At 37.9% G+C, this 17,459-nt stretch overlaps 1 protein-coding gene across 1 annotated transcript in view; it reads right to left on the reverse strand.

Annotated features, from left to right (window-relative positions):
• Window positions 1-8,754, reverse strand: part of LOC309502587 (uncharacterized protein) — a gene marked incomplete at its 3' end in the record, with an annotated part of 54,271 nt that extends 45,517 nt beyond the window's left edge. The window contains exon 1 of the mRNA XM_082174989.1: window positions 8,238-8,754. Coding sequence (XP_082031115.1) covers window positions 8,238-8,481 — 244 coding nt within the window. The 5' untranslated portion in view covers window positions 8,482-8,754. The remainder of the gene's footprint in view (window positions 1-8,237) is intronic.
• Between the last annotated feature and the right edge of the window lie 8,705 nt (window positions 8,755-17,459).

The raw sequence follows: 17,459 nt of genomic DNA on the forward strand, positions 1-17,459 counted from the left end.
AACGCGACGCCGCAAGACATATTACAGCAGTACGTAATATGCAAGTTACCATGTAGTGATCAGTGACTTCATCACTTTGTGAAAAAGACATACACACATTATTCCTTCGCCCACCGTTGGATTCCGTCGTTGCTGTGACACTCTAAATGCTCACTTTATTCAGAGTAAACACTGCATTAGTGAGACGCTCAAACAAAAACACTGAAACGGTGCAACAGTTTCTCACATGTCTCAGACGAGCTGCTAAAGACTGTGACCTCAGAGCTGACTAAGATAATCAGTTATGAGATACCATTGTGAGCAAATGCTTGGATTCAAGGCGCGCAAATAAAGCAATAATTTGAGACCAGAATCCAATTCCAGCTCCAGACGAGCTCCTTATTCTAACAGTGAGCAAAATCAACATGAAGTTGCATCAGCGCTCGTACTGAGGGAATATCTCTGATGATATTATTATACTTGCTCCAAACCAAGAGACACTTGATCAGAGACAACATGCAGAGGCTCGTAGACTTTAAACATTTTTAAGTCTGAAAATTGCCAGGGCATTGGCGCATGTTCACATAAGAAAACAACTGAAAACAGCGCTGTTTGTTCGCCTTGCTAGTTGTAGTTGTATCCAATAAACTATGGTATTAAACAAGCTAACGCTATAATCGCTAACACAGCAAACTCATGGAAAAATACATCTGTTATCTTTTTTTTTTTATCAAGACTAATTTATAAATGACTCAGCATCGTCTGTATTAATGAGAAAATAACCACTTCATCTGATGTTTAAAGTGAATAAAATAGCCTTGACTGAAGAACTTTGTTCTCTCCACCGGCAGCGTTCCCAGATCGGGAGAACGATTTCCAGCCCAAAAGCCCAACAAAAAACACCCAAAACTTTAACTATAAAAATAATGTTATAGAATTTTATTGCCGTGCCAATTAAGGTTGATAAGTAATTTTTTAACTCATTAAAACAAAATGATGATAAAATAATATAAAAATAGATAAATTATCCAGGAAAACTAGGGCAAAAATGAAAGAAATGTTAGCAGATATGACTAAAATGCCCAGACAGACACTGTCAAAATGCCAATCAAGAAATTAACCGATACCCTCGGAAAAACACATGGAACATTTTCAATGTCAACAGTCAGAATAAGTAATGCAAAAAGTGAACTGAATAAGCAACGAAATTAGCAGGTCACTGATTCTTGAGAGTCGGGACAAAACATGACCCACATAGAAAAGTCTAATTTATAGCAAAAATTAAGAAATTCATCATGATTGACATACTTACAAAGTTAAATCTAAAGGAATTGTATATACCTATCTGATTTTTAGAATAAACTTTTTTTATCTTTTTGGGGAAAATTTGTTTAAATGTATGGTCTGTGGTTAGAAGGTCCATGTTATTGCACTTGTCCTCTATAAAGCTATTTAAATCAGGAAATAGCATGGTCAGCTATATCCCTGAGGACCCCTTTTCATCTCCCTGCCTGTGGTGAATGCAGCACTACCACACATGCTCTGGTACGTTTTAATTTTTTTTATATTTTAGACAAACAATGTCAATATTCCTATGGTCACAGCTGCACCATGTCAATACCATCTTTCTGTTAAGATACTTTTTTAAACCATAGTGGACTGAATTTAAGCATTTTAGTGAGGTTATTGGGACAGCTAGCAACTGAGGAAAAACTACCTAGCTGCAGTGTACAATACATGTTTTGGCGGGAAAATACATGCCCATACGTCGACTCTGTAAGCTGACGGAGTTGACAAATCCACCAATAACCTCTTAATGTGCGAATATAATATTATTTGTGAATATAGTGAAGGGTTAAACTGTTATTTCAGGGTTTTATTTACACATACAGTAAATGCACATACATAGCATGCATTACATTATTTAACCGTACGCATCTGACTTGTAGAGAATGGGCAGGCAGTGGTCTGCTTATTATTGTGTAACGTGTAACTTTGCCTGCACTTTAATATATATATATTTATATATGTAGAGAGAGATAGAGAAATGAGAAGCCAGTGTAGGGCTGAGCGATATGGCCAAAACAAATGATCACGATAACATTTTTTATATCAGTCGATATCGATAATTATCACGATAAATGTCAAATCTTTATTTCTTTAGAGTTTAAAGGCAGATTTTTGCTCCTAAGTGAAAGTTGTAGAAAACAGAGCGTTAATTGTGGTTTTAAACTACTCTTTATTGTTAGAACATATCATGACAAACAGGTGAACATTTCACCAAACTGAGGTAAAACATTCAAAAAATTTTTGTCAACACCGTCAGTTTTTTGTCAACACCGTCAGTTTTTTGTCAACACCGTCAGATCTTCGTCAACACCGTCAGTTTTTCCGTCAACACCGTCAGATCTTTGTCAACAGCGTTGGATGTATGTATGTTTTTGTTAATTAAATTTTTTTTTAAAAAATTCTTCCTTCAGTTTATGTTGTTTTTGTAATAAAGGACCATCTGATCTACATCCTCTTATGTTTTATTTATTTAAGGAATTTGTTTTTACAATATTGAAATTAAAATCAAAGTTTGAAAATGCAAATATTTAGAAATCTGAGCAGCCAAACTCGAACATATCGAATACCTTAATTTATACGCAAAAATTTGTTTTTACGTGCATATGATACGCATGGTTAGGTTTAGTGTAGGTTTAGTAGTGGTGTGGGATACGTATGTATTATACGTTTGGTTAGGATTAGTGGTTTATCATTTGAGAAACCAATCCTGTTCAAGTAGTGCTATAGACAACACTTAATGCTTGTTGTTGGGTGCGTGTGTAAGCCTATTACACGCAATAAAGTGTGTATCATATGCACGCAAAAACTAATTTCCGCGTATAAATTGCACGATAAACACGTTCAAAATCTGATTTCTTATCGCGCTAAAAACCCGTCACTCATGAATCATTATGTTTGTCTGCTGATCAAAGCACTGTGAGGGAAGAGAGTGAGGACTCAATGTTTCTGAACTTTTTGTTTTAACTCATTTGCGTTTGTACTGTTTTATACTTACACAGTTATTTGAGTATATATTATTATAGTATTTCCAATACACAGCTTGGTTTTTAATTATATTTTTAGGAGGGAAACCCTGAGATCGGGTCCTGACCCCCGCTATTTCTGCCTCCACTAATAACTGAGTTTAGACCTGAATTCAAACTTGATCTCACAGTAAAATCACAGCTCAATTATTTCTATATGAGAATAACAGTGAATGTTAAATCCTCTCTGTCTAATTTAACCTGTAATTTATTACATGGTACCAGAAGAGAAACAACCAAAGTCATATTTAAAACTCACCATCCAAACGCCAGAAACACAGACAGAAGAAAACGATGCGAAACATCTTCAGCGCTTTCAGTCCACAAATATGAAAAGACAAACTCTTCAAAACTGCTTCAGGAATAAAATGACAGATGATCTGATGTGAAGCTGCTCTGTAGAATAAAGTGAAACTCCACCAACATCTAAAATAACCACATCCTTAAGTGTTGATGCATGTGAGCATCTAGCACTTTATTAGCTCATTATTTCATGCTCTGAATTTTGTCACATTGAGCTCCAGTACACCTCCACTTCCTCTAGATCAATGACATCATTTTCCACAGAAATGAACTGACCCATAACATGATAAATATATCTAAAAGCAACACTTTGATCTTGTCATGAGACGCTGCGAGTGTTTGGCTCTGCTCTCTCCACAAACTTGTTCATTTCTTATTAAATGTCTCAATTGTTTCTCCTCTCAGACTGTTTTCAGAGTTTCTCTAATGGCTTTATGGAGATAGAAGAGTTCTCTGATATGAAAATATGATTAATATTCAACCGCTATGGATTCCAACGTTCCACATAAACAGTTATTGTTAAATCCTCTCTGTCTAATTTAACCTGTAATTTATTACATGGTACCAGAAGAGAAACAACCAAAGTCATATTTAAAACTCACCATCCAGACGCCAGAAAAACAGACAGAAGAAAACAGTGTGAAACATCTTCAGCGCTTTCAGTCCACAAATATGAAAAGACAAACTCTTCAAAACTGCTTCAGTAATAAAATGACAGATGATCTGATGTGAAGCTGCTTGTCACAGAGATGAACTCCGCGATTCCCTCCTTTGACCATCAGAGGGCTCCCTCACCCGAATATTGACTTTTCACTCACACACTACATTTCCCATCAGCCCCGTACCTGGCACTGATTACGTTGCTCAGCTGTAGCTCATTCTTGGACCTATATAAACTGTCTCTCCACCATTCTTCCTTGTGAAGTCTTGTATTACTATGGTTCTGAGCGTTTATTTCTGTGTTGCCTACCTGTTGTGACCCAGTCTGTTCCCTGTTTATGATTCTCTGCCGCCTGCCTTTTGGACTATCTGCTTTGTTACTTATCTGTGATTGTTCTCCGCCTGCCCTGATCTCCTGCCTGCTTTTCGACCACGACTGTGTCTGTCCTACGTTGCTGTGTTTGCTGGAATCTGACCATTGCCTGTTTGACCACGATTTTAATAAAAGCTTGCTGATGGATTCCAATTCGAGTGACGCCTCGTTACACTATTCTGTAGTAAAATGTAGTGAAACTCCACCTGTATCTAAAATAACTGCACATCTTTAAGTGATGATGCATGTGACCCCACTGTAAAAAATAGGCTATGATCAATAAGTTGACAACTTACATTGCTTTAACTCATCAAAATAAGTTAAGCAATTTTCAACTCATTTTTAAGTCAGTTTAATGTAATTTAAGTTGAATTACCATAAGTTGATTGTACTTAAAAATTTCAGTCAGAGATTTTTTTTCAGTGCATCTAGCACTTTATTTAGCTCATTATTTCAAACTCAAGTGTGCCTCAACTTCCTCTAGATCAACGACATAATTTTCCACAGAAATGAACTGACCCATGACGTGTTAAAAGTGTCGTAAAGCAACGGTTTGATCTTGTCATGACTGTCTCTCCTCTAACTGTCTTCAGGACGTTTGTTGTTCATTTCTTATCAAATGTCTCAATAGTTTCTCCTCTCGGACTGATTTGAGAGTTTCTCTAATGGCTTTATGGAGCAGGAACAGATCGCCTGCTATAACTGTGTGTATAAAAGTGTTCTCTGATATCTTCATATGTTTAATATTCAAAAGCCACGGATTACGACACTGCTGTCACGCTCTACATGCTTACTTTGTTCCAACACCGCATTAGTCCTTGCATGTGATACTCAAATCCACCACAGCTGATGAAGTCCCTGACAGCTTGGAGGACATTTTCAGCCTCACCATCAGATCAGTTCATGTCTGCTCACTTCCACAACAGTTCTGTGAGGCGAATGTCATTCTACATGTGAAGACAACACCACAATGGGCACACGCAAATGCTGGGGTGAAGCGTCCATATTAAAGGGTTAGTTCAGCCAAAAATGAAAATTCTGTCAGTAATGACTCTCCTTCATGTTGTTCCAACCCCGTAAGACTTTCGTTCATCATCTTTCGTTCATCTTCAGACACAAATTAAGATATTTTTGATTAAATCTGAGAGCTGTCTCACTCCTTCATCTGTAATCGAAATCTGCCATCCCAGAAAGTTAGTAAAGACATCGTTAAAATAGTGACTACAGTGGCTCAACCTTAAAAGTGCTTTACACAGAAAGGAATTAAAATAATCACATGATAAAAGCAAGGAAAATGAACAGTTATAAACAGTTATAAAAGGAATTAAAAGAGATATATGATACAGTTATAAAATGAATTAAAGTAGTAAAAAGATGATGCATAGATAAACTTCTCATCTGGCAAAACACCGGTGTATGATATTTTTCACAACTCTGAGATTTGCATGGTGATTACACTGTGTGTGTGTGTGTGGTGTTCTTTCGGCGCGCCTAAGAAATCTATTGGACGTCTCCGATAGACCCGATTTTCCCCTAAAATTGTACAGGAGGAGCTCTAGGACTCACGGGGTAACCTCGGGTTCACTAACCCATCAGTCCAAACCCCAAAGATTTGTTCGGAAGCGTCGATCAAGAGTTTGAGTTCAGTTTAGAATCAAAAGGCGGATGCAAAATAAAATCTAGTGTAATCGGTGGGACGTACAGTGGCACAGTGCTCATTCAGTAAATGCACAGCTAAACGTGTGTTTTGAGTCTGGATCTGAATGTGGCGACTGTAGGAGCACATCTGATCTCTTCTGGAAGCTGGTTCCAGCATAGTAGCTAAAAGCAGACTCACTATGCTTAGAGTGAACCCTTGGTATTTCTAGCTGATGTGATCCTAATGATCTGAGTGATCTGTTGGGTTTATATTCAGTGTATTGAGGTCCTAGGCCATTGAGTGATTTATATATCAGTAATAATACTTTAAAATCAATCGTAAATGTAACTTATACAAATGAACAAGCCCACAGTATTTGCGGGTAATGGCTAAATATTTTTGTGCAACACGTACTGTATTTAATTTTACTGCCACAGACTTGGTCACCAGACTTAATAAAAAGCATTAGTACAAACAAAGTGCAATATAACTGTATGTTATATTTGCTTTCCTGTCTATCTATTGCTTACATGTCTCTGTTATTAGAGACTGAGTTTACAAGTGATGGTTCAGTTTGTGTTTTTATTTACTACTAGTTCTATTTTTCTGTCTTTTTTCTGTTTTAGCGTTAATGATTAAGGACAAAATAGTTTTGGTTCTCTGAATGTTAGGGGCTTAAAGGACATTGTTAAAAGGAAAGCAGTTTTTTATTTTGTAAAGGGCAGAAAGCTCATTGTGTGTTTCTACAAGAGACTCTTTCTTCAGACTTGGATTCCTCTTTCTGGACTAATCAATGGAGTGATGAGATGTTTTTCAGTTATGGTTCTAGCCGTTCTGGAGGAGTGGCAATTTGCTTTTTGTGAGAACTGCAGTGTACTATTAATATTTACAATATAATAATCAGAGCCATTCCAGTTCCTTTAAGATTAATGGTTAAAGAAGACATTTTGTACTCAAAGTCTCCCCAGAACTGAGGCAGCTTTCCTTAGAAGGTTGTGATTTTTGTGATTTAAAAATGTACAAATGGAGTCATTAGAAATGTTATTTTACAGGCTTATTACACAAACACTATTAGATGGGAATACATGCAATCAGGAAAAAAATATTCTTTTCCATGAGTCTTTTACTCTCCCTCCTAAAGCTAAGGAGTTATTCATTTCTTGTTATGTCTTAAAGTTTTTCATTCATAAGTGCAGATGTTTTAAATCTAAACCCAACTTTATCCAGTGGATGAATGAGGTTAAACTCTTGTGCAAATCTTTAAAATTTGTTAAAAACCAGAAAGCCCTTAAATTGATTTCTCTTTTGGATATGTATAAATTAATTTAAAAAGCCCCTTTTGATTTACTAATCAAGAACAATCAAAAAATCAATCAAAAACTTTATTGGTAAAGGCAAGCAAATCCAGATGACAGATGAACTAGTAAAGTGAGATCTGTGTCTTTGAGAGAAGTGTTTAGTCAGTAAAAGAGCTTCAGTATTAGAGACGTCTGATCTGAACAATAATAACAATACAAGACATGTGAGACTTTAAGTGTGTTTGGACGTCATTTTTAAATTCCCCAATCAAATATGAATTACTAGATCAGTAAAAAATTAGTATTTACTATGACAAAGCACTAATGAGTTAATGAGAAAATATGTTGCTGTTTGTTCTCAAATTATGTTCTAGGGTGGAAATAAGCCTCCTGGAAATAAACATACAGTAAATGCCAGCATATAAAGCCATTACAAATAAATGAAGATTAATAAATGACAAAAAATAGTAATGTGATAAATGACACCATTAGGTTTCTGATGTGTGAATATGTGCTTGATCTCGTTCAGCTCTTCTGGATCTGATGTCATAAACCAGAATAATGACAGTAGCCACGCCCACCAGAGCAGAGAGGACCAATCGGATCACAGCTTCAGTAGGACCACAACAGTGGACAGAGTCTGAGGAATAAAAGCATCAAACTGAGATCAGATCAGTTCATAAACGCTAATATCAGGAACAGGCAGACAAGCTGGAAAACATGAGAGAGAGAAACGATAAATACAAACAAATCTAATCAACAATCTTATTTTTGGTTGAGTCAGTGTTTATATGATCTATCATCTCAAACTATGAAATGATTCAACAATTAATATGAAAATAGTTGTTAAAAACAAGAATATTTGAAGGACATGAGAAATGATCTCTACTCACCAGAGACAGAAACTCTGAAAGCTTTTAATGAGAAACTTTCTGAAAGCCTAAACTCTCTCATACTTTTGGTCAGTAGTTTATAATCTCCAGCATGTTCAGTTGTGATGTTTGTGATGGTCAGAGATCCAGTTTGATTGTTCAGCTTCAGTCTGTCTCTGAATCTCCCAAGATAATCATCATATACAGTGATTCTGTCGGCCTTTACATTAATTTCAGCTATTAAAGTGTTTTCATTTCCAAACATCCACCGAATCCATTCATAACCTTTTATTTCAGTGAGATCAGAGTTTACAGTGAGTGATTCTCCCTCCTTCACTGATATTTCAACTGTATCAACAAACAGAAACAGAGTTTGTATCTGAGATATTGATATTGATATGTCAAATGAACAATAACATAAAACTTAAAACAGAAATGAAGCAAAATGGTGTTTGGATTAATATTGTTTCATTTGATTAAAATATTAAATGGTAAAACAAATATTTAACCTACCAAAGACAGCAAGAAAGACATAACTGATTGATCTCAGCAACCCTCGTTCATAAACTCCAGCATGTTCAGTTGTGATGTTTGTGATGGTCAGAGATCCAGTTTGATTGTTCAGCTTCAGTCTGTCTCTGAATCTCCCATCAAGAACATAATCATATACAGCGATTCTGTCGTCCCGTTTATTGACTTGAGCTATTAAAGTGTTTTCAAACCCCCACTGAATCCATTCATAATCCTTTATTTCAGTGAGATCAGAGTTTAGAGTGACTGATTCTCCCTCCTTCACTGACACTGTTACCAACAACACACACAGAACACACACAAACAGGGTTTGTCAGATTAATACTGTGAAATCACTTAATGTTTTACTAAATAGTTTAAAATGTCAGTTTGAAATAAATAATATCATCAAACAAACAAAAAGAAACAAAATGGTGTATGAATTAATTTAAATGTTGTCATTAAATAAAGGTGAAACAAATGTGTTTAATCTCACCATAGTAGCCAATATTGATCTTTCTCTTTCTCACACCGTTGATCTGTAGAGAATAATATCCAATTTGTTCAGTTGTTATGTCTATAATGGTCAGAGATGCAGATCGTATGTTCAGCTTCAGTCTGTCTCTGAATCTCCCATCAAGAACATCATCGTATACAGTGATTCTGTCGGCCCGTTTATTGATTTCCGCTATTAAAGTGTCTTCATATCCAAACATCCACTGAATCACATCATCATCCTTTATTTCAGTAAGATCAGTGTTCAGAGTGAATGATTCTCCCTTCATCATAAGCTTCAATTCATCTTCATCACCAAACACACCTGAAGAACAGAGTTTTTCACAGATTAAAGCTTTAAAATCACTTGATGTTGGTTTGAAGCTTCACTGAAATACTTTTAAACATTTAAATGCGTGTGGGAAACGCCATTGGATTAGTATTTTGTTTGGATTTTCCTTGCCTGGAACTGTTTAAACCTGTGGATTATATAAAAACTTTTCATGTATTATTCGTTGACTCATTGGGCCCTATTTTGACGATCTGAAACGCAAGTATCAAGTGCGAAACGCAAGTAACTTTGTGGGCGGGTCTCGGCGCTGTTGCTATTATACCGGCGGGATAAATTACTCTCCGACGCAAATCTAAAATGTGTTGGTCTGAAGTCGCTTCCTTACTCATAGGTGTGGTTTGGGCGTAACGTGAAATAAACCAATCAGAGCTACATCTCACATTCCCTTTAAGAGCAGGCGCGCTTGTTCTATAGCGGATTCCTATCATAACGGCGGATTTGCCAGACGCACGCCAGGAGCGGTTCACAGCCGAGGAGACCGACGTTCTCGTCACGGCCGTAAAACACAGAGAAGTGACGTTGGGGATGGAGAAACACTCCCAAATTAAAGCTGCCGTCGGCAACATTTTTTTGATCATATTCAGTGAAATTGACACTATAATCCGACAGAACAACATAAATAAGATGGTTTTAGAAAAAAACCCGAGCTTCTAACTCCACCTGGAGCGTGTTATTTGTTTTGCAAAAATCCACCGCTCCCGGATCATCGGGTCCAATCAGCGCAGGGGGGGGGTGAGATCTGACTGTCAATCACAGGTCGTGCACACGCCACAGATCCCCCCTCACTCGCGCACGTTAATATCACATGCACACGCCATGCCTGAAGTTCGCCTGGAGATTGCATGAAGCGTGATGGCGGAGAGAAAATCTACTAACAAGCTTCCAATTCCTCGGTTATTGCTATCTATGGATAGATTAGCCAGGGCAGCCTACCTCCGAGTCCATGGTGTTGATAGATGCTGAAGAGACGGACGCGTTCACAGAAAATCAGGTACACACGCACAGTGACGCACTGACGAGCACGACCTTGATGGGAGGGTGCTCGCTGGTAGTGGGGAGGGGCATGAGAGTTGTAAACATTCAAAATTTTGGCTAATCGACCCAATCTGCCAGACTTGCCGACTGCAGCTTTAACTTCGGTTAAACAGGCGTATGATAATTTGGGTAAATGTGTAAGCTAGATGTATGCTTTTATAATAAACTATCTATCTATCTATCTATCTATCTATCTATCTATCTATCTATCTATCTATCTATCTATCTATCTATCGTAATAATGTATGATTTGCAAAAATGAAAACTGCTGCTTCTGTGTAGATGAGAGAATCAAATATGCGCGTTGTGCACACGCTACATTGATTATGGCCAGGCATGCGCATGAGTTGTACTGTTAGAGGGGCCAGTTTAGACCTTATTGTTGTCATATCATTTTCTGCACTGCACTATAGGCATTAACAGGCAAAATACCATGTTTACAATCATTCAACAATGTATTTGCATTTCCATTATATTTTTTAGATTTACATTACATATTCAGAATCAGTCACATTAACTGTATTCTACGATTTTTTCGCAAAAAGATCAGCAAATTCATCTAGATTTAAGGCCTTTGCCCTCCTTGACTCAATACCTTGACTCAATACACCTAAATTGCTTAATCTGTCATCTGACATTGTGGACCTGAGATAGGTTTTCACCAGCTTTAGTGCATACAATTTAAATTATGCTTATTTTAAAAGTATTGTGCAGGCTAGGTATAAAAAATATAGGAAAAACCATGATAATATGAAACGCCTCAAAACAGAGCGCACAAAGCGCGTATGCGCATCGCGGGTGCAGAATGATGTGCTCAAAGCAACATGGAGGCTGCGCTGCACAAGTGCGCATTTAAAAGTTCACAAAGTTCCTTGTGGTGTGAACAGGCACACGGTAGCGAGTCGTTTTAAAACAGCAACAAACATAAAATACAAATACACAAAATAAAGTCATTTTATGCAAATCCACAACCTTTTATCTACAGATCAAGCATTATAATGTGAATATATCATATTGGAGAGAGTTTTACCGTGCATCCTGCTGTAACCGGACGAGGCGCGCGCGCTGTTTGAATACTGAATGGAGAATGATTGACAGATGAGGGAAAACGAGTTTCCATAAACTTTAATTTAATGATGTAAATAGACTTCTGTCCCTCACATTAAGCTATGGAATGGCTTCAGATGACTTTGTGAAATTATAATCAGACCCTCTCAGACCCAAGTCACCCAAACTGATGAGAAAAAGAGGCGCAGAAAAGCGCGCTGTTTGCATCCCTGTTTAAGTAAAAATATTCAGCACCATGAGTTTGTTGATCATGTATTTGATCCTTTTTCAAACTGCCACAAACTAACAAACGGCCAGGTTAAGATTAGCTGATCTAACGTTACACTTCTGTAATGCATTTAATACAAATACAACATATTAACAACTTTACTCACCTCAATATTTCCTTCTTTGCTTTAACTATAATATTCGCGCAAAACGTCCACCAACTTCTGAATAGAAAAAACCCTGCAGATCCGATTTAAGCAGTCCCTCTAGTCTAGGGTTACATTTGTGTTCTGTGTTGCCACTGTCTAATAACGGATCATGTGAAAAACAACGATAGCAAAAAATAGTTTAGTAAAAATTATTTGACACTCCACATTTAGTGGGGGCCACAAGGGGGTCCAAGCTTGTTGTCACAGGGGCACTGGCCCCCCCTGGCCCCCCTCTAGAACCGCCACTGCATGCGCCCTTAAAATAGCATATGAATAACATGCGCAACGTGCCACTGACTTTAAACAATTTTTTTTCGGCTAGTGGCGGAATTGTTTTCTAAACCTGCAAAATAGCATGAAGGAACGTTTGTGCCGGAACACGCCTCCTCTTTGCGCTGAACCGCCCCCGGGAGCGCAAGTGTATTTCTTAGTTAACCGACGTGCTTCTGTGGAGGGAAAAGTCCGCTGTGCGCGGGTGCAAAATAGGAATGATACATGCGTCGCTGTACAAAGTCAATTGCGCTGGGTGCAAGATAGGGGCCATTATGTCATTATGCTGTTTGCCGGTTTGGAGCGCTTGGCTTGGGACAAATTTATTAACAACGGCCAAACAGCGCTGGAGAACTTGTAGCGTGCAATTCATTGACTGCTCTGAATGAACATTCATATTGTAGATAGGGGGTTAAATCAGTCATTTGTATGATGCACTGTTTTAATCATAATCTACATCTAGTGTGCATAATTCCTGTCTTGTGTTTCCCTTGTCTTGTGTGGACTTGTCATTTCCTGTCCTGTGCCATGTTTTGTAGTCTTTTGTAGTTTTTCTTGTTTTAATCTTCCCAGGTGTTTCTAATTAGCCACGCCCCCTTGTTATCTGTTTGTTGTTTGTTTGTTAGTTTCAGTCTTTGAGTTCTTGATGTTGTATGTTGGTTGTTCTGTTCCCGAGTCCTGTTCCCTAGTCTGAGTCTGAATTTGTCAAGTTTTGAGTTTATTCAATAAAAGACTACTGCTGCACGTGGATTCTGCTTCCTCCTATGTTTCACCCGCATCGTTACATAGTGGTTGTTCATGCATTATTGACTGAGAGTGAAATTCTTTTTCAATTTTGTTTGTGATCAACTTTACAAGGTCATCAGTGTTGGTGCAGCCATTTTCATGAATTATAACTGGTTATTTTAGTAAACTATACGGAGGAAGAACACACAGACATCACTCGGTATTCTGTTGGACCAGAAACTCTTTTATTAGCATAAATCCATTTATGGATAGCAGCCGGTCACACACATGTGACATGAGCAGTATGAGGGCAAACATTACAAACTTTAACAGTCAGATAGTATTTCATTGCAAGGTCAAGAACCTAAAACATCTCTTGGATCAGTGGCCATCTAGACACAGTTTGTGTTATTAAATATCTGGGAGAAATGTGTTTGCTGTTGGTGGGCATAAGTAATGATCGTAATGAAGTAATGAATTAATGATCTGTCCCATCGGCATTCGAGTTGAGGCTATAGGACCGGTGCGATCACTGACAGAACCTAACTTCAGCTTCATTGCTGTTATGGTACATAAGATACTGAAACTTCTTGACCCAGCAAACTAAATTCTTCAAGCAGAAAACACTGATTTATCCGCAGCCATTAAGTTTGTAATTTAAATTACGCAGCTGATTGCATTAAAAAAAATCGATCAGAGGAAGAGTTCAGTGAGCTTTGGAGAATTATCTGTGATCTGGTCCGAACTGAAATCAAACCGAACAAAAGACAACGCACAACGAGTGAGAACTTGTAGTATTATGAACACAACATGAACACAGTGACGAGACTTCCTCATCTTTATTTCAGCACAGTTGATGCTGTGAGTGGAGAAATGGCTGAACGGTTTGGAGACTAACAATAAACTCATGCAAGCTCTCGCAGCCCTGGACCCTGATGAGTGTTTTCTGGACAAAACCAAACTAAAACCACTGTTGGACCTGACAGGTACGGAGCGAATACGCTGTTAATACCACTTGATAAAACTTGCTTTTGAGAAAGAAATGCACAAATGAGTGGAAAGAACTGCAGAAGTTCGATTCAATGAAATGCTGAGCCTTCAACTCGACCGACTGTAAGTTTTAAAAAATATATATTATATATGGATATACCTGTATGCACCCGCTGTGGTTCTTCTCTGTGTCTGTAGTGGATTGTAATGTTAATCCTCTCTGACTAATTTAACCAGTCATTTATTACATGGTACCAGAAGAGAAAGAACTGAAGCCATAAAAACAGATTTAAAACTCACCATCCAGACGCCAGAAACACAAACAGAAGAAAACAGTGCGAAACATCTTCAGCGCTTTCAGTCCACAAATATGAAAAGACAAACTCTTCAAAACTGGTTCAGGAATAAAATGACAGATGATCTGATGTGAAGCTGCTCTGTAGTAAAATGAAGTGAAACTCCTCCAACATCTAAAATAACTGCACATCTCTAAGTGTTAATGCGTGTGACCATCTAGCTCTTTATTAGCTCATTAAATCAAGCTCTAAACTTGGTCACTTTGAGTTCAAGTACACCTCAACTTCCTCTAGATCAATGACATCATTTTCCACAGAAATGAACTGACCCATGATGTGTTAAAAGTGTCTTAAAGCAACAGTTTTATCTTGTCATGACCGTCTCTCCTCTAAATGTTTTCAGGACGTTTCTTGTTCAATTCTTACCAAATGTCTCGATTGTTTCTCCTCTCGGACTGTTTTCAGAGTTTCTCTAATGGCTTTATGGAGATCGAAGAGTTCTCTGATATGAAAATATGATTAATATTCAACAGCTATGGATTCCAACGTTCCACATAAACATCAAACTAGTGAGAGTCTGCCTTATTAAATCACACAACAACAAGGTGAGGTTGTGTAATAATATGAGAGACTACATGCAGTTTAGAGTGCGGATCGGGCCGAATTTTTCTGTCCGAGCCCGGCCCGCGTCCGACAGAGCAGTAACCGAACCCGACCCGAGCCCGACAGGCATAAAGATATTTATGTCCGAGCCCGACCCGAGACCGACAGTTAAAATCCCATTTTTTTTCTCATACTAATGACACATGTACGTTTGTTTGTGTGGAAAGCCCGCTTTTATTAAGCAACTGAAGGAAGGCATTCGGAAATGTCAACAGGATGAGTGCATCAGCGCGCACGGAGAAACAAGCGCACTTAACATGGGCGCGCATGCACGTGTTTGGTTGTCACGGCTACATAAACAAATTTGAAATTTGCGCACACAGGAAGACAGATGTTATGGTACAATTTTACATGCATTTTAATCACAAAAAACGAACGTTTGCATCAAGTGAAAGCATCAGGCACATTGGCTAACGTACCTACATAATAAGCTGTTTTAAATTTAAAATGTTCAATGCCTTATCGCGCTGATGTGACCGAGCCCGACCCGAACCCGAACATAATTTCTAAATATCTGTCCGAACCCGGCCCGGCCCGTCGGGTACCGACGGGTCCCGTCGGGCTCGGGTCGGGTATCCATCCTCTAATGCAGTTTAGCAGAGGCTCTTATACTGTGGATTGACACTCAACAATAACACAATATGAAGTTCATGGGAATGCTGGTTTCAGGAAGGGGATTGAGCCGACCGCTGAAAGGGTTCATGATGTGGTCGAGGCCAGAGAAACAGAGAAACACAGAAGTTTAAGAGCCTTAAAACAGAAGTTGGCTTAAGCTGAACCCTTGCTTACTTTGACAACAAAGCATCAACCAAAGTCATCTCACATGCAAGCATTATTGATTCAAGAACAGAGTGGATGAATTGTTCTCATGTGTAATGTTACTGTATGGAAGCATCAGCACAGATAGTGAATTAAAGGGCACCTATTATGCAAAATCCACTTTTACATGGTGTTTGGACATAAATGTGTGTTGGCAGTGTGTGTGCAGATTTAAAACTCACCATCCAGACGCCAGAAACACAGACAGAAGAAAACAGTGCGAAACATCTTCAGTGCTTTCAGTCCACAAATATGAAAAGACAAACTCTTCAAAACTGGTTCAGGAATAAAATGACAGATGATCTGATGTGAAGCTGCTCTGTAGTGAAATGAAGTGAAACTCCACCAACATCTAAAATAACTGCACATCTTTAAGTGTTGATGCATGTGAACATCTAGCTCTTTATTAGCTCATTATTTCATGCTCTAAACTTGGTCACTTTGAGCTCCAGTGCGCCTCAACTTCCTCTAGATCAATGACATAATTTTCCACAAAAATGAACATGTTAAAAGTGTCTTAAAGCAACAGTTTGATCTTGTCATGACCGTCTCTCCTCTAACTGTCTTCAGAACATCGTTTCTTGTTCGATTCTTACCAAATGTCTCGATTGTTTCCAGGGCTGGACTGGGACAGAAAATCGGCCCTGGCATTTTGGCCCAGACTGGCCCACTACATATGATCATAAACACCACCCATCTTTGCACGCCCTTGAATATGTTTTTGTTCAACTCCTATTCATTAAAACCACTAATGCCATGTAATGAGTGAGTATAAACGAGTGAGAGTTAACAGATGAAATAAGTACAAAATTGTAATTTATTAATACAATTGAACTATACTCCACAGTGATGCATCCAAAAAACAAGCTATAAGCTGCATTGGCATAGCAATACCAGTGTTTCTCACAGGATTTTTGGTAAAACTGTGGTGGGTGGACCTCAGTCCTTCTAGGGGGTTTGGGGGCAGGCTCCCCCTAAGAAAATTTTGTGCATTTTAATGTTATATTCATCAATCTGGTGCAGTTTGAGGGTTCGAAATTAAAAGCTCCAACCCATATTCAGTGTGCAAATTAAACAAAGAAAAAATCTAACTTCTTTTAGTCAAGTCAAGTCAAGTCAAGTATATTTGTATAGCGCTTTTCACAATACAGATTGTATCAAAGCAGCTTCACAGTATTAAATTAAAATAATACAACAAAGTTTGTTTCAAGAGGAATTTATTGATTGATCAAATTAAATTAAATATCCCCAAAATATCCCCAACTGAGCAAGCCAAAGGCAACAGTAACAGTGTCTGTCTATATTACACTACTACATAATAATAATTATAATATTAATCTCATGAGAGTAGCCTAATAGCCATATATTGTAAAACAATTGCACTGAAAAATAAAGAAAACTTTCATAATTAGTTTTGTGCTAATTTCTAAACTTGAAAGAGATAAGCACATGATCTTTTATTTTGACGGAAACTGCATCAAGCTTTTATTTTGGCGGAAAACATGGATAAAAACGCGTCTCTTTAAACTTCTAGTAAATTTCTTTAATCGTCAACTATGCAGATGTGGAAATAATGCGTAACTGGGTAATGGGTTCCTACACT

This window comes from Leuciscus leuciscus (genome assembly GCF_965113295.1).
Source record: "Leuciscus leuciscus genome assembly, chromosome: 7".
Lineage (NCBI taxonomy): Eukaryota > Metazoa > Chordata > Actinopteri > Cypriniformes > Leuciscidae > Leuciscus > Leuciscus leuciscus.